The 19,096-nt window shown below is 45.4% G+C and overlaps 1 protein-coding gene across 3 annotated transcripts in view; it reads left to right on the top strand.

The window, feature by feature from the left end:
- Nucleotides 1–18,710, top strand: part of cep131 (centrosomal protein 131) — a 19,177-nt gene extending 467 nt beyond the window's left edge. For 2 of the 3 annotated variants that reach the window (XM_020604787.1, XM_020604789.1), the window contains exons 2-30: nt 699–895; nt 1,073–1,167; nt 2,880–2,991; nt 3,389–3,516; nt 3,846–3,950; nt 4,205–4,384; nt 4,499–4,616; nt 4,726–4,833; nt 5,298–5,484; nt 5,644–5,738; nt 5,840–5,953; nt 6,097–6,283; nt 6,700–6,794; nt 6,922–7,101; nt 7,221–7,412; nt 7,928–8,065; nt 8,156–8,281; nt 8,379–8,495; nt 8,897–8,926; nt 9,650–9,752; nt 10,498–10,699; nt 12,242–12,349; nt 12,962–13,079; nt 13,219–13,293; nt 13,674–13,816; nt 14,537–14,714; nt 14,802–14,998; nt 16,347–16,407; nt 16,487–18,710. In XM_020604787.1, the coding sequence (XP_020460443.1) occupies nt 710–895; nt 1,073–1,167; nt 2,880–2,991; nt 3,389–3,516; nt 3,846–3,950; nt 4,205–4,384; nt 4,499–4,616; nt 4,726–4,833; nt 5,298–5,484; nt 5,644–5,738; nt 5,840–5,953; nt 6,097–6,283; nt 6,700–6,794; nt 6,922–7,101; nt 7,221–7,412; nt 7,928–8,065; nt 8,156–8,281; nt 8,379–8,495; nt 8,897–8,926; nt 9,650–9,752; nt 10,498–10,699; nt 12,242–12,349; nt 12,962–13,079; nt 13,219–13,293; nt 13,674–13,816; nt 14,537–14,714; nt 14,802–14,998; nt 16,347–16,407; nt 16,487–16,558 (3,750 nt within the window). In that variant the 5' untranslated portion in view covers nt 699–709 and the 3' untranslated portion in view covers nt 16,559–18,710. The remainder of the gene's footprint in view (nt 1–698; nt 896–1,072; nt 1,168–2,879; nt 2,992–3,388; nt 3,517–3,845; nt 3,951–4,204; nt 4,385–4,498; nt 4,617–4,725; nt 4,834–5,297; nt 5,485–5,643; nt 5,739–5,839; nt 5,954–6,096; nt 6,284–6,699; nt 6,795–6,921; nt 7,102–7,220; nt 7,413–7,927; nt 8,066–8,155; nt 8,282–8,378; nt 8,496–8,896; nt 8,927–9,649; nt 9,753–10,497; nt 10,700–12,241; nt 12,350–12,961; nt 13,080–13,218; nt 13,294–13,673; nt 13,817–14,536; nt 14,715–14,801; nt 14,999–16,346; nt 16,408–16,486) is intronic. The other variant, XM_020604790.1, reaches the window with a different exon arrangement.
- Nucleotides 18,711–19,096: the final 386 nt, after the last annotated feature.

Genomic DNA, 19,096 nt, shown 5'->3' with positions numbered 1-19,096 from the left:
TAACAAATCAGTGTAAATTAACACGTCGTAATCTAAAAATGTTTCGTAAAACATCCCGATTTGCATCCTTTGGAAATAATGTGTTCCAGTCTTCACTGAACTGCCGTTATTATCGGTCTAATGGCCGTGTTGGTTTACTTATTACGTAGTTAACCAGTTATTTAAGGTTGGCAGATGGCGGCTTAATTTTTTTTACAATGCTGATTCATTAGTATTGTGTTTTACATACCTGTCATACTTCGCAAGCTTGTTTATTATGATGGGATGATGATAAGGTTAGCTAACAGAGCTAATATCCACCTGCAACGACCGGGAATAAGAATCTGTTTTAGGAGGTTTCCTTTAAAATGTGTTGCGCTTGGTTTAGCCTCAGCCACGTTGCATCTTAATAGGTTTTCAAGCAGCTAACTACCTTGGTTCGCAGTGAAGCTAATGTGATACATATTTAGCTTTTGAGGCAAGATCAGTACAGTCTTCACTGTTAAGAATGATTAGATTCATTAGCTCTTGATTTCCGCGTGTTCTCCCGACAGGTCAGGCTGTGCCAGTGTTTGTAGAGAGCGTTTCTGTTGTGGGTTACCAAGGGAGACAAAACAGTCCGAGGAAAGCGGCTGTTATTTCCTCTGTTGTTGTGGTCCTGGGAGTTAGCATGCGTGTCTGTTATGTCCCATATCCAAGTCTGTTTCGCTCTATTCCAGGTTTCTAAAGGATGCATACCACACGCAGCCCCTCATCCATCCCTACAGGTGTCTCGGGAGAGGCCTTGGACCTCAGCTTGTCAGGCTCTCAGCTCCCTATGTCCAAAAGACCCAGCAGTGCATCACCTGGGAAGTACTTCTCTCGTTCTGTGTCTGTTTCTGTGGCAGGTGACAGCAGAGGAAAACGCAACACCCTGGTGGGTAACTGTGCACTGCCATATGTGTGCTTTTGTAGTGGCAACAGAATGGAACTGTAGATTGTTTATGGAAGGTAGTCTCTGCAGGATGCTTGATTCGCAGTTGTCCTTGATACCGAGGATGTAACGTTTGCAAACAAATCTTCTAATTCATTACCAAACCATTTCACTCCACAGAGCGATGCCAGCTTTGGTAGCTCCCACTCCATCAAGAACCTGAGGCGGTCCAACAGCACCACTCAGGTTAATCAGCAAGCCAACATCGGTTTAAGGTACAGATACACACATACATATACACCCGCTGATGTAATAACATAGGAAGTATTTATGCTTGTAATACATTTACAAGTAGACCAGAAGTATTTCAGTGAGATTTGATATCTCCTCTTGGCAAAATTTGAGGTCAGTTTTTCTTGTTCCTTATCACTGACATTGACACACCAAGCTGCATGTAGTACAATATGTGCTGATAGACGTACCCTGCACAGCCTCAGGGAAAAAGTCATCTTAAGGTTCAGTTAGACCATCAAATGAGCTTTACATTAATTTACATGAATCTGAAATGTGAAGGTCATGTTTTTGGAAGTGACAGAGAAGAATGTGATAGTGTGGTTCAGACCATTTTGGCGTAGCTCTCGTGTTACCGGGAACAGTCTGCTGGCTCACATGGAGCCTTTGCTCTTTAAACCAGAGCGCTTCTCTTCAGCGAGTAACAGCTGGCAGCCTTGAAGCTTCAGCACTGCGGGCAATGAGAATTGTGGCGTGCCAACTCCTGCAAGATAAAGAGTATAGTGAAGCTGGGCGGCCTTTTCTGGGTTGCGGGATGCAGGGACTTCCTTTGTCCCAGGTTAGAGGGGGAGGGCTGGGACCTTGGGTCAGGTTACCCCCTCCACCAGGAGCCAGTGAAAGGAGAAGTGTGTGTGCAAGCTTTGGTTCTATTGTCTGGCAGCTGCCGCCATCCCCCCTCCCCTCTCTGTCTCTGCAGATGAAGAGCAGAAGGGCTTTAAATTTAAAGACGCTCCCCCAGTACCCCCTCATAGTCTTTCAGGGCTGTCACTGGGTCACTCACCACCCCTCAGCGTCTCCACTGCTTCCTCCCCTTCATGCATCACTCTCTTGTAAAGCCAAAAGTAGAGGAATGTGCTGCCTGAATAGTGTTGTCAGATTGCTTTTCATTGGACCAGCTGGCTGCACCCCCACCCACCCCCCACCCAAGGGCACACACGTTCACACACACATGCTCATTTATATACTTCCCCAGACAGCATGGACAGGCTGCAGCACAGATACCAGTGGGGGCAAGGCCAGACAGGAGGTCGCCCTACATCTGTGCCTCATGATGGAGGTGCTGGTGTGCAAAACTATTTAAAGGTTGAACGACAGGCCACCAGGTTCAACATATGCATGCACCACACATTCACATGGAATCCATAATGGAGTTCCCCTGGCAGACAGTCAGCTGCTGTGCACTGACTTCTAGTGCTTGGGGGTGAGGAGCTGGGGATGAGACCCATCTCAGCAGCTGCCATGACAACATTTAATCACAAAGGCTTCCACTAAAAACCCACAACCTGAAGTCTCTGCTTTGTGTGAAGTGGACTGTGTGTTCTGCTAAGCCCCTGTTGCATGAAAACTGAGTCCACAAATGGTTTTTTTTCTGAGTTAATAGGCCGTCAACCTGAAGTCTCTGCTTTGTGTGAAGCGGACTTTGTGTTCTGCTAAGCTCCTGTTGCATGAAAACTGAGTCTACAAATGTTTTTTTTCTGAGTTAATAGGCCAGTTTGAAATAACGGATACCACACCAACCTTCTTCCTCTAGTTGTATCGATGCATGTGAATAGTTTTGGCTATTTTTTCCAGGTTTGAGATAGCAGTCTGTGATTTCTACTACTAGAGATCATTTAGTTTAATGGCAGAAAGTACAGTGCAGTATTGTGTAGTAAGACAATGGCTCTAACCTGCTGCTGCCTTGTGCGTTCCCCAGTCAGGACCAGTCTGAGGACTACCTGGCCCTGTTTGACAACAGCTCAGATGGACGCAAGAAACTGGCCAGCCTCAGCAAGGCCTCACCAGACAGAACCACATGGAACATCCTGGTATTAAGAGTTAACAATGATAATAACAACCAACAACCAGTTAATGTGTAGATAATTTTATTGATCAATTATTATGTCTATAAAGTGTCCAAAAATTGTGAAAAATACCTATTATAATTTTCCACAAACCAAGGTGGCATCTTCAAAACCAAACCCAAAGATATTCAGTTTACAGTCACATTTGACAAGCAGGAGCCAGCAGATGTTTTATATTTTTGCTTTAAAAATATTTAAAACAGTCATTCAGTTTATCAAAGTATTTACCAATTAATCAATCACTCAGGTGATCGTGGTGAATGCCAAAGTTTTCCCCCTGTTCAGTCATTAAGTTTTAAGAGCATCAAATTCAGTAGTTCAGCGATATCAGCGCAGCAACGCTATGTGTCCTGTCTTTAAGGACGATCAGCCCCAAGCGCTCCCCCTGCACTCGAGCTCCCGCAGCACTGGCAGCATGGACTCTCCCACCAGCCTGAAGAAAAGAGAGCCTGGCGTTGCTCTGGCTGCAACCTTCACTGCCAACAACAGGTGGGCAGCGTCTCTGACACTAGTTCAGGTAGAGCAGAGACAAACCTAATACCAGGATTTGCGCTGCTACTCGTATTTCATGCCTGTTGATCACAGTAGCTGATACTGCCTTCAGGGAATCCACCCACACACTCAGACTTTTTTTTTTCCATGAAATTTGTCAAAAATCTGTGGGATGAATAGGGTAAGATTTTGTGTCCAAGCATGTAGAGTGTCAGTTACGCGGGGGGGGGTGAAGTGAAAGAAGGTGGCAGTGGCATTCTCATTACTTTATACAAATGTCTGTACAAACTGTCTGTAGGGGAGAGTCACTTTTTTGTTTTTTCTAGGAGCAACAAGGGAGCTGTGGGGAACTCTGTCACCACCATCTTACACAACAACTACTCTGAGAAACCACTCACTCCTAAGAGCTCCAACCAGAAGCCTCCCTTTAAGTATGTCCTGAAGTTAACATGGCTGCTTGCCTCACTTGATTTTGGACATTTTCTCTAGGGCTAAGCCCCTTTATTAGGCTGATACTGGCCATAACATAGAAATGTTTGATATCAACTACTTAATGTTGGCTACCACCAAAATAATGAACATCATGTAGTTTGTACTTAACTGTCTACAATGAGTACCACTGCACTGGTTGTTTATGGTAAACCACCTCAACTGATTTTGTATTTCCAATCACATTTTCTTTTAGTAACATCCTAAAGGCCACAGCGAATGACGAGGTGTCAGTGGAGAGTGGCTCCCTCACTAAGTCCCAGAAGAACTTCTCTTCAGCTTCCTCCACCTGCAACAACAAATCTCCGGCGTCAGCCCAGCGCGGCAGCCCTCTCCTGCCTCGAAAGAGGGAGGTCACTGAGGAGGAGGCAGAACGGTTAGACGCACTAAAATGTCTCAGAGAGCTGCTTCCACATTGTTTTATTTTATTAACTGTTATTACTTTTTGGTAATTTGTTCTGTTACTCATTGCAGTTCTGTCTATTTCTAGGTTTATTCAGCAGGTGAACCAGGCAGCAGTCACCATCCAGTGCTGGTACCGACGCCATTCCAAGAGACTACACACAAGCAAGGCAGCACTCAGACGTCTTCTTGCCAGTAAAAGAAAGGTATCTCTCTGCCCTCAGGCCCACCTTTTGTTCTCTGTGGTCTTAACTGGTTGTATCTCTCCCTTTCTGCTGCTACTGCATTAACCCTATCTGTGTCTTTCCCTTGTAGGAGTGGGAGGAGAGAACAGAGGAGGAGAGTGGCCAGCTGAGGAAGGATGAAGACAGGAAACAGATTCGTGAAGAGAAAGCTCGTCTAGCCCGCCTCGCTGCCATCCAGGTGCCCACCTATGGCTACACAGCTGATATTCTTCACTGGGTTTGGTATTGCACTTCCATAGTCCTTTTAGTCCTTAATTTGGACTAAAACATTGGACTCTACACTTTGCATCTAAAAAACATATTTTGTTAGACCCTTCTTGCCTGGTAGCATCTTAGAAAGGCTTTCCTTTAAGAATAATTCTAGTTTGCAAGCGAAGATTCTCCAGTGGCAAAGAAATAGCTGTAAAACTTTTCAGACCAAATTAAAAGCACTGCCATCTGCATACCCACACAGCTACCATGACCAAATCATGTGAGTCAAGCTTCCTTCTGGATCCTTTCCCTGGATTGTGATGGCTTAGCCCACTGTCAGTTGGGATTGGCTCCAGCCCCCCGGTGACCCTCTTCAGGATAAATTGTATAGGGATTGATGATGGCTTAATACTTTATTGCCCTCTGTCTCCCTCTGGTGGCGTGGAACAGGAGCTGCAGCAGAAAAGAGCCCAGCAGGCAGCAGAGGTGCAGCACAGAGCCGAGGTGGAAAGCCTGAGGACGACTGGTGTGGCTGGACGCAAGAAACCGCTCAAGATTTCCCTGAGCAACATAAATTCAGCCTCACCAAGCAACAACAGCCCAATGTCACCCACAGACGTCAAAGCTAAGAACACAGGTCTGTATGTTACCCCTCTGGGTTCTTTTAACCTCAGATACTGTACATTGTCTTTTGTTTGTAACTGTCCTTAACCATGTTATAACATCTTTACATCTACTTACGGTTGCTAAACAAATATTTTTGACAAGTGAACTGATTGTTCATGCGTTTCCACAGAATTCAATTTGAATGTTGTGGCCGACGGAGGTGAGCTGAGCGTCAGAGCCACTTCCCCAGCTTTGTCCAATCATAGAAGCTCTCAGTGTTCCCAGGTAAATAATTGTTTAGCTACATAGCTTCGATCTCCTTCCTCATTCCCTGCCTCTACCTTTCTCCTGATATTACAAATACTCTCTGTTTCTTTCTCTTCTAGGAGCAAGAGGACAGGGCAGAGGAAGATATTTCCCTGAAGCAGAAGCATCAAGAGAATGACAGGAAGCTGATCCGTAGAGAGAAAGCTCGTCTGGCTCACCGGGCTGCCACCCAGGTCAACACTCGTTTACCTACTTTGTTGTAAACCTGTATTAAGTGTGAAAGCAGTGTCAATAAAGTAAACATCCAGTCACATCACAGTGACTTGGGTTCCTAACTCTTGGTTGCCCGATGTCTCCCTCTGTTGGTGTGCTACAGGAGCTGCAGGAGAAGAGGACCCAGCATGTTGCAGAGGTGCAGCACGGAGCCGAGGTGGAGAGTCTGAGGCAGACTGGTGTGCGCGGACGGAAGAAGACGCCCAAGATTTCCTCAAGCAACAACAGTCCAGTCTCACAGAGCAACAACAGCTCCATGTCACCCACAGACGTCAAGGCTAAGAACACAGGTTTGTATGTGTCCACAGCTCTGTGTCATGGCACTAACCCCAACCTTATTCAGCACTAAAATCATCTTCATATCCAGTTAAGGTTGCTTATAAAGTGCCGATTTGACATGAAAAGCAGAGTGCGTGAGAGAATCTTGTAATATGGGGGCAACTGAGGTTCAGTGGGTAGAGCGGTCGTCTACCAACCGGAGGTTTGGAGGTTTGAGTCACGGTGCCTGCAGTCTAAATGTCAAAGTGTCCTTGGGTAAGACACTGAACCCCCAAGTTGCCCCCGATGGTCAGAGCCATCGGTTGAGTTGGCGCCACAGATGTCTGCCTTGGTTCTGTACTGGAAGCAAATTCCTTGTGTGTAACATACTTGGTCAATAAAGGGTGATTACTATTATAGTAACTGTACTGGTCAAATGTTTCCACAGACTCCAGTTTGAATGTTGTGGCTGAGTTAGGTGACCCTGGCTTCAGGGTTGTTTCACCAGCTTTGTCCAATCGCAGAGGTTCCCAGTGTTCTCAGGTAAATGACTGACAACTTCCAGCATAGAAATTCCAAATTACTAGTGAGTAATCCATCTACAGCACTGAACGCTGAAGCAGTCCTTCTGTTGGGTCCTATTATAAACATGTCTGTTATTTGGGTGCAGGAGATCCTGCAGAGGTCGGTGAGTGTGGAGGACCAGCATCAGGGAGCATCGTCCAGCAGGGCTCAGTCTAAAACCACTCTCAACGAGCTGCTGGACACCCTGAAGCTGTTAGAGGGGGAGTCGGAGAGGCTGTCGGAGCCAAAGTCCTACCGCAAAGAGAAATATGCCTGGATAGATGAAGTGAGACCTGGAGTACTGAGTTCATAGTTATGCAATGCTCATTTTGTTTTTTTTGTCCAGAAAGACACAGCATTCATTTGACGTCACGTCACCTGCATCTGCACTGTGTCTCATTAAAGGACAGAGACTCCAACTCTCTGACCACTGACAACCTTGAGCGTCACGGTCAACTGAGTCACCACCCTGCACTGCCAGACGGGGGCGCCCTGCTCTCTGAGGCCAAGCTACAGAGCATCATGAGCTTCCTGGATGAGATGGAGAAGTCGGAACAGGAGAGACCTCGCTCGGTCACCTTGGGATCACACAGAGAGGTCAGGTTCAGTGTTTGTGGCGGGAGGACAACGGGGCTTTCATGTTGCCAGTTTTTCAAAACTGACACAAATTTTTATTCCTTTCTTTGTTTTTATGTCCAGATTTGTGTCCCATCTAAACAGTCACCTTTGTCTGTAGTTTTGATTCTGATAGCCTTGACACGCAAGTTAATATTGTCTGTTCTTTCCATAAATAAGTATGAATCATTTAGCTAAACTGGTCCGTATGATATATGTTTTCTGAATCAGTCAACCCAAATCTGTCACTTGACAGATTATATTGATCCTGCTGTCTTGCTGTGTGGCACAGTGGTTTGCAGTGTGAGTGTGAGTATGTGTGGTTGTGTGTCTACGTGTCAGCCCTGTCCAGGGTGGACCCCGCCTCTCGCCCAGTGTTAGCTGGGACTGGCTGCAACCCCTGCAACCCTATTCAGGAATAAGTGGTTTAGATAATGGATGGATGAATTAACAAAATGCAAAAGCGCGATATACTGAGTGGGTCCTCGTGTTCTCAGGCTGTGTTGTCGGAGGAGGAGCTGGCTGGTGTTGAGCAGGCATCGGCCACTGCCACCGAACTCACGGGTTCCATGATGAGGTCCAAGCTAGAGCTGGAGGAGAAGAAACGCACCATCAACATGCTGCAGACGGCACTGGTGGGGGAGGCACATTGTAATGTGGAGAGATGTGTTTGGCCCTGGTATGGTATGTTAGGTATGTTTATGTGCTTGTCTCATTTCCATCAGGCCCAACAGAGGGAGCTGATGATTAAACACATGAAGGAGACTGAGAAAGAACTAAACCGCAACTTGCAGCTCCAGAAGGAAAAGTATGAAGACACCATCCAAAGACACCTCACTTTCATCGATCAGGTAGGTACATACCCAGTTTCATCCCAGCTACAACACATCCAAATGCACTCATCCCCTCTTCCTTTCCCTCGATGTAAAATGTGCTCTCTTTGTGTAGCTGATCAATGATAAAAAGGCTCTGAGTGAGCGCTGTGAAGGAGTGGTGGGAGAGCTGAAGCAGGTCGACCAGAAGTACACCAAGAAGATTGCACAAATGCAGGAGCAGCATGAAATGGTGAGAGTTTCCCAGTATGGGTTCTTTAATGGCTTAGAGAGCAGTGAGGCCAGTGGCCGAGATATCATGTCATCATTTACATTTTTAAAAAATGCCCACAAGTAATCAAAAAACTGAAGTCTATAAAAAAAGAAGTCTGCAGACATTTTTTGTTGATGGGACACGGACATTGCCAAATATCCACCCAGTTGATCAGCCAACGGATTAAGTCTGTCACTAGTTACAACTTAATGTTTCCACGACATTCAGAGTTTTCACTGAGATGACCTCTGCTTCTGCTTTGCCTCTTGCGGGCCTGTGTCTTGCTTCTTGCAGTGCTGCTTTGGTTTAACTGGCTTTTCTGTTTTCCTTTTCTTCTTCTTCTGTCTTTGTCTGCGTATCTGTTTATTTCCTGGCTTCAGGTGTGGCAAATTCTGGGTCCCTTGTGTGAGGTAACTTCTTTTCTCCTCTAACTCAGTCATCCTTGGCACGATCATCTTTCTCATGCAACTTTTTCATTTCATTCTCATGGACAGTCTGTGTGCATGTGAGTCTCCTCATTCTTTTCTCAGTTATCTCTAGATTTAGACAGTGCTTTACATTGTTAAAGTAATTGTTGTGTCCCAAATGTATGTCATTTTCCTCTTCCTCTTATTACCTGTCTAATGCTTTTCAGTTTCATATTTAATCTTCAAACGTACATACCCCGTGAACTTGTCACCAGTCAGTGTTGTTCACCATGTAACGGCTGAACATGGGACGTACAAATTTGCTCCCTCACTTTCAGTAAGACTACATCTACATTTTAAACCTTTTATGTGAAAACAATTTGTGACATTTGTGTTGACATTTAATCACAGAAAGAAAGAGGCGACTAAAGGTTATCTTACCATTACTGCCACCAGGCCACGCCCCTCACTCAGCTGGCTTGTGTTGTCTTTTTGGAAAAGCTTTGTTTACCTGTAAACTGAAACACCAAGCAGGAACTTTAACATTTAAACACTAAAATGCTATTTTAGTCTGGATGGAGGAAAAAAGGTGAATTTACATATTTAGCATAAATGTGGACGTGGTCACAGACAAATACTGTGTATCACTGGTCCCCATCACTTTAGTGCGATTTCACTAGGTCACTACATGACCGCCACCAATATTGACCCTGTTCCCCCCTGCAGGAGATCAAGAAGTTAAAAGACCTAATGAGTGCCTCAGAGAAGATCCGCCGGGAGAAATGGATTGACGAGAAAACCAAGAAGATCAAAGAGATCACTGTCAAAGGTAGACGAACCTCAGCTCGGAACACAAATCTGACATTTAAACCTCTTTTTACTGACGTTTTCTTAAGATCAGGACATAAACAATCAAGGATGTGTAATTCTACCTTGCTTAGAGGTATTTTTTTCATATTAAGAACATGTTCATTTACATCAGAATATCCGTTATGTGGCATAACTTTAAAGTACACACTGGAAACAAAGACTCCTTTATATCCTCTTATCAAACACTAATAAAGACAATTAAAAAACATTTTCTTACATTTCTCTCCTTGTAGCTGCAACAAGCTTTGGTGCTGTTAATGGCTCCGTTTGGCCTCTGACGCCTGAACATGCTGCATAAGATCTGTTAAATGTATGAAGGTGTTGTTATGTTGGTTTCATAAGTGTATCTGTGTACTGGATCTAGCTGTTGGTCTGCACATTTTCTGGCTTGTTTAGGACAGCATAAACAAAGGACAGTTCACTGTCTGGAAACTTTCCAAGATGTCCCACATATTCCTGCCTGTGATGAGCTGGGTCCGTGAAAACTCACAGAGAGCTGTCAGCCAGTGCCGATGCTTGTACAGGCACAGCTTGAGAAGCCAGAATTATTTGTATTTATTTCACTTGCTCAGGGACATTTACTTCTGTTTTCACTAGCCTCACAGTAATTTGACTTAAAAAAAAAACACCCTTTATTTTGAAGTTTTCTCCAGTGAGCTGTAAACCGTTTGCAGACCCTGATCTGCCGCCTCCTCCTCCTTCAGGTCTGGAGCCAGAGATACAGAAGCTGATCTCCAAGCACAAACAGGAGCTGAAGAAGTTGCAGACGCTTCACGAGGCCGAGCTGCTGCAGGCGGATGCCCGGGCAGCCCAGCGCTACGTCCGCCACTGCGAGGAGCTCCGCCAACAGCTGGAGAATGAGAAGGAAGAGCTGTGTCAGAGAGAGAGGGAGCTAGCCAAAGAGAGGTTGGCATGTCACCTCATCATTACTTACTTCTCTATTTCTTTTATACTTACAAAATGCACAGGTAAAGTAGAGTTTGGATCTGGCTGTAAGAATAAAAGCTTTAAAACATCCAACCACACACTCAGCTCTTTCAGTGGTATGAAAAGAAGCAAAGGAAATAGGAAGCAGCTTCAAAGTAAAACTGCGTACAAACCAAGCAGCCTTTGTGGAGCCTAATGCATTAAAACCTGAGAGAGAGAGAAGCTTCAGTCCTGCCAGTTGATTCAACGTGTTCTTCCAGTCTATTTTTGGAAGCATTCTGCCTGCACTTCAAAGCAAGATGCAGACTGTTAAGGCAGTGTGAAATAATCAAGTCAAGAACACAAGATCTGTCTTTAGTGGAATTTAATGAAGCTTTCATGAAAAAGCTCAGTGAGTCATGAAAGCAAAAGGTCTCTAAAGCAAAGAGCAGAGTAAAACGAGCGTTCCTGTGATGGGCAATACATATTGTCTACAGTGATGTCTTAATTGCTGTTTAAATGGTGTGTGAGCTGACATTATCAAGTACTGTGTGTCACTCACTTTACAAAACCAACCAAAAACACGGATTTACTGCCTCATGAAGCCAAGTAGGACAAACTGCTGTGCATGTGCAATCAGAGTGCACAGTGTTTACCTGGTCACAAACCACAAGTTAAGCTAGCGTAGCTGCCTAAAAATGCGTTAGCAAAATTAAAAATGAATGAACCAGGAGGTAAAATACAGACACCACCAGCTCCACATTTTACATCATTGATTGATGCATGGAGGGATTTTGGCTTTGAAGAGACGGGTGTTGCTTAACAGACAGCGATTTGCAAACCGTCGGAAATCGGTTGTTGTTAAAGAGAATTCGACAGCTTGTTTCACTATCTGTGAATTAACCGCTGCACAGAATGTGAAGAATACAAAAAGCTTTGAGACTCAGCTGTGTCAACAACACTAAACCAAGGTACCAGCACACAGACGTGCTCAGCAAACTTTAGCGGAATCATTCTGCACAAGTAATTTCAGTGTTTGTGTACTGTCTTACTTTAATGCTTCAGTTTTAAGTAAGTAAATAAGACCTGATTTTCTTATTTCCATTAATATCATTGATAAGCAGAAATGGTTAATATCCTATTAACAAGAGCGACGCTGTACAACACAAGGTAGGACTTAAACACATTCTTAAAGGACACAGTATTGTCTGCTCATCGGTATTGAATTATATCCAGGTATCATTTTTTTGTCATTGATCCACAGCCCTAAGCACGCTCTGCTTGTAGTCTTGCTATCAGAGTATGCAGACATACGTAGTTAAAACATGTAGACGTAACACCTCTGTGTACAGGTCGCTGCGGCCTTGCATTCCTTCTGTCATAGCCGTACCAGAGGCACCAGCCAGACAACAACAGTGAACACAAAGGTCAACGCTCTGCTGTAGGAGTTTTGACTGGTTGTAATAATTACTGTTTATGTTAATGTCGGCAGCCTGTATACGGTCCCAGCCATGTGTGTGTCCTGTGGTTCATGTGTTTCAGATATGAGAAGCAGCTTCAGGAGGAGGAGCTGTCCCTGCAGCAGCAGAGGAGGCGTCTCTACAAAGAGGTGGCTGATGAGAAAGAGAGGCTGGCCCAGCTGGCTGCAAGGTGAGGTCAAAGGTCATCTGTCTTTTCCCTCTCAACAGTGGAAATTAGAAGACATAAACCAGAGCTATCTATCTACCAGGTTAACCTGAGAAAATGCTGTGATGCAAAATGTTCCAGTGTAATCATTACATTAAAAAGCTGAATCCATGGAAAATCTTCTGGGTGTGTTAGGTTTCAGTCTGGTCCACTGCTTAGGAACAACCTAGAAGATTTGTTGTACTGGAGCAGCTTCCAGATTAAACTGAGCCTTCTAATTTTCACTATACTGCTCCTGCAGGAATCCTCATTATTCCCTTTTGTGAGGGTATTTGTGCTTGTAAATCTGCAGCAGTTAAAAACCACAGCTTTACCACTGACCTTTCTAAGACAGAAGACTGACATGAGCTGGACTGAATACCATTCAAAGAAAACCAACTTGAGGCAGAGTGACCTAAAATGAAATGCTTTGTATTTATGTGGTTGCTGGAATACAACAGACTTGGCACACATGGTAATACCCTGGTCAGAGTACACAGTTACAGCTTTGGTGTTGCCCCAACAACGCTTGGGTGAATCAACTGTATCTTTACAGCTTACTGATTATTGGGGCTCTCCTCTGTGTCTCCACTGCAGGCAGCGAGCTGAGCTGGAGGATCTGCGCCGACAGCTGGAGGAGAACAGCTCTGTGGCTGGACGAGCCCTCAGAGAGGAGCTGGACAAGACCAGAGAGGAACAGGAGAGGAGGCACCAGGTGACAAATGTGACCTTGGCAGAAAAACATCTGTACTGTTAACTTCAACAGAACCAGTCTCAGAAGTCAGTCAGGTGTCTGTATCAAGGCAGGTAGCAGGAATTGCTGCAAGCTAACTGGGTGACTTTTGTGTAACTAGGTGGAGATGAAGGCATTACAAGAACGTGTGGACATTGAAAAGCAGACCTGGGAAGAAAACTACAAGAAAAAAGAGGTTTGTTGCTGTGCTCTATCTGCCCTCAGAGCTTCCTTGTTCACAGTGAAGTGGCACAAACCACTGAATAGCATGTAACTATAAAGTACTGTCCTCACAGGGCTCCGGGTCACCTGTTTATTCTGGTTTACAGACTGCTGCTTGTGGCTTTATGGTGGTATGTGTTATATGTTCTGTTTTGCCTTCTGTAAAGCAGGCAAAACAGTCAACATGATTCAGGAAGGAACTTCCACTGTGGAGAAGTTGTTCATAAGTAAAGGCCGGATGTAATAACATGTATCTGAACCTGGGTGTGTTGGTTTACTGTTTTATGTGCTTGTGTGTATGTATGAGGCCAGAAAGCAGCGGGACCGACAGCAGGTGTGTTTGTGTGTCTGTAGGAGGTGTGGCTGCTGAGCCGCGAGCGTGAGCTCAAAGAAGAGCTGCGACGAGAGCGGGACAAAGAGGTCGAACTCGCCATCTGGACACTGGAGGAGGAGACGAGCAAGGACAAAGAGGAGTGTGAGAGGGCAGCTGACAACAGGTGTGTGTGCCTAGTTCTATTGTCTGCCCTCTCACATTGTACAGTACAATGACATTAGAACATCCACAGATGTAATCTGTGTTGGGCTGCCAATAACCATACTGTTATGAAATGAATTATGTTTTTATCGTTTAATAAACGGGCTCCTCAGACATTTGTAGTGTTCTTGTATACACCCTGTGTGCAGCACATGAAAAGAAGTTTGGATTCTTTTTCTGTTGCAAATCCTGCATGGCTATTATTTCTTTTATTATTTCTGAATAATTGTTTCACCAAATAAATGCAGCACAGTGGCACAGTGGTTAGCGCCGTTGTCTCACAGCGAGAAGGTTCCGGGTTCGGGCCCCACCTGGGACCTTTCTGTGTGGAGTTTGCATGTTCTCCCCGTGCTTGCGTGGGTTCTCTCCGGGTACTCCGGCTTCCTCCCACTGACCAAAGACGTGCAGCTTAGGTTGATTGGTGTCTCTAAATTGCCCATAGGAGTGCGTGCGTGCGTGTATGTGTGGTTGTTCGTCTATGTGTTAGCCCTGCGATGGATTGGCGACCTGTCCAGGGTGTACCCCGCCTTCGCCCGATTGCCGGCCGGGATTGGCTCCGGCCCCTCCCGTGACCCCGTTCAGGGACTAAGCGGTAGAAAATGAATGAATAAATGAATGAATGTTTCACCAAATGCTACAAAAGTCTGGATCAACACCAGCATGTGATGCATTCTCTTCTCAGGGTGACGCGTGTGAGGGAAAAGTATGTGGCTGAGCTGAGGGAGCTGGAGCGCTCTGAGAGGGCAGCCGTGGAGAAACAGCAAGAGCTGAGGAAGCAGCAGATGGAGACAGAGGGAGAGTTGATCAGACTACAGGCCACGCTCCGACAGAAGGAGCAGGAGCTTGATGACGTTAATCAGGTAAGAAGCCAATCCCTGCCATTTAAACATTATGATACAGAGTATATTCAAACAGATTTCATTTGCATTTGCCTGATGTTCTGTCAGGCCAGAGACAAGCTGGTGGACGAGCGCCGCAGCCTGGCGGAGGTGATAAGACAGGAGTTTGCTGACCGGCTGGTGGTGACGGAGGAGGAGAACCGGAGGATGAAAGTGGAGGTGTCAGAAGTCAGGGCGAGGCTACGGCTGGAGGTGGAAAGGGTCACCAGGGAGAAGGAAGAAGAGCTGGCTGAAGTCCATCAGCGGTAAGGTGGAAGGGAATAAATGCCCCTGTGGCTTTAAGAATGAACTTTGTTCAGTCTGGGTCTTCCATCCACACAGAGTTTATTAGCCCTAATAACTGAAGCTCAGGAAACACCAGTGGAAACATGGCTCTTTATAAAAGACTGTTTAAGATAGGAAATCAATAACAGTTTGATCTTATAGTGTAAGCATATGAGAGAAGTGGAATGTTACTTTAATTAGAATTGTGACATTTTAACAGTTCAAATGAAGAAGCAAATAGGTACAAAGCCAAACAGTCACCCAGCAGTCTGTAAATGACTGTCACCAGACGATCAGAGGCCTCTGACAGGATTCAGACACGAGCATTAGTGAGGTCCAACGGGGATGTTGTCCGACTGTCAACACACACCATGAACAGAGCCAAACCAACAATGTGCCTCTCTGTATCTCAGAACTCTCTGGCTTTCCTATCCTCCTACCAAGACTTTAAAAGTAGCTCACTAATGTATAGAGTTATTTTTTTTAAAACAGCTGCTCACAGTAACTTGTATCAAACGAACAGGAGGAGACGGTGCTGATGAAGGTTCCAAAAAGAAAAGATGCTCAGACAGCCGCTGTTGTCTTCTTAAACATATTGCATTTATTCTGATTAGAGTATGAAGTGTTCATACAGGATTGCATAACTCTCAACAGACAGATCTTAAACCCACATCAGAGAACCAGTTGAAGCCAGTTTCCCCGTACACAGGAGGCTAACTGGGACGATGCCTCATGTCTCACATGCTCTTAATATCATCTAATGGCATTAAACGCTCTCACTGAGAAAGAATTTGTGTCTTAACTCACTTGGTGGGATAACACAAAGCACACATAACATATAAATTCTCCTACAGGTGCATTGGATGGGGACTATTTTCAGCAGCGGATGAATCCACATTTGGTCTTTTGTGAGTGTGTGTGTGTGTGTGTGTGTGTGTGTGTGTGTTCATGTAATGAAGAAACATGCAGCTACCTGGTGGGTTTTTAATAGTTTGTAGACAACAGTGGAGACGGTGGCGACATCCAGTGCATTTGACTGCGTTACAGTGAAGAGTCACAGTTTTCTCCTTGTTATTGTTGTGTTGCTGTCACAGCTCTCCCACAGAGCAGCTAATGTGTCTCCAGAGCACAGAGACGCTCTTGAAAAGCAAAGCCAGAATCAAGTCATTTGGTTGGATATCAGCAGACAGGTTTCAGAGCCATGTTAGGACTGCCAGCTGTTTTCTTTGCTTGCTGTTTTCCAGATAGAGGTGAAGTTGCCAGAGTTTCATATTTTTAGCCAAGCATTCAAACATTATTCATGTTGTTTTTCCTGTGACTTGCCACCAGAGTGAAAGCAGCCATCTTGAAGAAGGAAGAAACTGTCAATAATCTTCGGAAGCAGCACGAGGTGAGAGGCAGGGTCTTTCTGTCAGAGCAGGATTAATAAGTGGAGATGACTGATAGCATGTTGCTCTGTGCTCCGATAGGCTGCTCTGAAGAGGGCGGACCATCTGGAGGCTCTGTGGGAACAGCAGAGGAAGCAGCTGCTGGAAAAGTGACTGAGAGGAAGGCCTGCTCTTATCTGTCCGCACCACTCCCTTCTGCTTGGAGCTCTAACTGTTGCATCACTCCGGCCCACCTGATCTTTTGTCTGTGGATGTTGTTCCTGCCAGCAAGACTGAACCTGTGGAATTTCACAAGGTTGAACAAGTGACTGAACCTCGTCCTACCTCATTTGAAAAATACTGTACATAATGGGGAAAATGCTGCACTTCATTCACTCACCACTGCAGGCATGAAGGAGCATGTTGAGTTGGAACTCCCCTAATTTAAATGCTACAGACCTGGTGGCACCAGATCAGAGAGTGCAAATGGACTTGCCATTCTTCTTCTTCTTTTCCTACAGGAGGACTGTTGCAATTTCTCTCTTACTGTACCCCTTCCTCCCTCCTGCTGCAGGCTGCGGGAGCAGTTCCGCACAAAGCTGCAACAGAGAACAGTTCCAGATGTTTCTGAAACCAGCACAGGCCTGTGCTGGTGTAGACTGGGAGAGGGTGGGGGTCACTCTTTCAGGAGGGCTCAGATCAGCATCGCAGTCGCAGTAAAACAAGTCAAGCTCGCAATGCCCTCTTTTATGGGTGGTGTCCTGTGTTTTGTCCCAGTGCCCCCTCCAGGCGAGCGTTAATTACAGGATCTACAACCTCTCTCTCTCTGTGTAGCCCCGTGACCAGCTCAGAACAGTCTGTTTTATGAGTCTTAAACCAGCATTTGGATCTAACAAAGAGGTTAGAAGTAAAGTACTAACTGTGGTTACAGACTAAAAGTAGAGTGCATGTAGAATCTTGCTAAAAGGAGCAGTAGGCCATGAAGGGAGTGTAAATGAAAAAGAATGATGACATGTTTGAGGTTAAAGACGTAATTGCAGAGTGGCTGTGGGAGGTTCTGAATGTAAGCAGTAAAGGAGGGGAGGGGGGAGAGGAGGGGAGAAGGAATTCGCATAGAAAATGTTTGTAGGATTAGGAAAGCAGAGCTGGGACAGAGTGGGGGGGGCTCAGAGGGGGCATCAGGCATGTGACCAGGGGTATTTTAAAAGCCATATAGGTTTCGCCCGACCTGATTCAGAGGCTGCACTGTGACAATACACATCGCACTCAGCAGGAGGTGGAGGCCTGGAGTCACACATGAGGCCAATCTGTTCTGTCATTCTTTCTGTGCACTCCCAACTCTGTGTTGTTATTTTTGCCAGTTTCTCCACCCTTACAATGAATGAAGAAACTCTGCCGCCCCTCTCAGAGACACAGAACGTCTTTGTGGATAAGATTTCAGTAGGAACAGTCCATAGCTTGAGTCAGTGGGGGGTGGGGTGGGGGCTGTAACAAGAGTTTGTGCTGCAGAGAGATACTCTGATGTGACTCTGAAAGTCTCAAAAATGTGTATCAAAATATATTTATTCTGTTTTATTTATTCTCCAGTTTAGCATCGAACATAACTTTGTATTGTTGTTGTTTGAAGTAATTCTGTTTCTTTCCTTTTGAGAACATGAGCTAGTTACTAGACCTGATGCCATCCTGAGACTTTAAAACTGTGCCATTTGTATGTTGGGTTTTTCTAACATGAACGTTGTCCATGCCTCAAAGTGAAGGGTGTAGTGCAGTGGTAGAGCCGGTGTTAACCTACTGCAGCTTTATGGGTAACTCATTTTGAGACTGAACCACTGAAGCAGTCATTGTCACATCAGTCACCTTGTTAACCAGAAAACCAAATTTAACCTTCTTTATAGGGCAGAGGTAACAGGAACAGGACTGGTTGATATATGTCACACGCCTCTGTGAGTTTCACTGTGAGTCATGAGGACTCTGGTGTGGAGGCCTGGTGGCCCTGAAGCACCACAGTCTGCTCACAGCCTCTCGCTGCTCAGCTGGTGTTGGCGCAGCAGACGGAGCCGAGAGGGTGGCGATGTGAGCTGGGGCTCCACGCGCACGCCTGTCCGACAAGTACCAGTAAGCCTTGTCTGTGTGTATGTGTGTGTTTGTGTGCGCGCCACTGTGCCTCCCATTTTGACCTGAGCTGACCCTCATTGTGTCAGATGCACACACAGCTACTTTTGTTGTGTGTTTCTTTTCTTACTATTCGTAACTTTGTATACAAAATACAAAGCAGTCCTGCTGTCATCGGCTGCTGGTTTGTTTGTTTCCATACCAATATGTAAGATGTACCCACACATGCACGTCCTGAACGCACCATTTTAGTCTAGTTTCTGTTGTCATTCAGGGTGACGTTTTGAAAACTGTGAAGAAGACGGTGACTGATCTGTCAGCAAACGAGAATAAAAAGCAAAGACTGTTTGGATGGCGACAGTGTCTCCATCTCTGCTCAGACAATTGTTTGCTTGTTTCTGTCCCCTGCCCTCCCATCATCCCTTGCTCCTCAGACCATAACTCGTACGCTGGGCACAAAGAAGTGTCTTCAGTCATATCTGGTCAATACCCTGTGGAATCCAAATCAGTTGTTGACTTGAAACCTGAAATGATTTAAAGTGTTTATCCACATAGTTTCATTCCTGAAATATTTGTAAACCAGCACTTGAATTTAAACTG

This window comes from Monopterus albus, unplaced genomic scaffold (assembly GCF_001952655.1).
Source record: "Monopterus albus unplaced genomic scaffold, M_albus_1.0 scaffold67.1, whole genome shotgun sequence".
Taxonomy (NCBI): Eukaryota; Metazoa; Chordata; class Actinopteri; order Synbranchiformes; family Synbranchidae; genus Monopterus; species Monopterus albus.
This window is presented reverse-complemented; position numbering and strand designations above follow the sequence as displayed.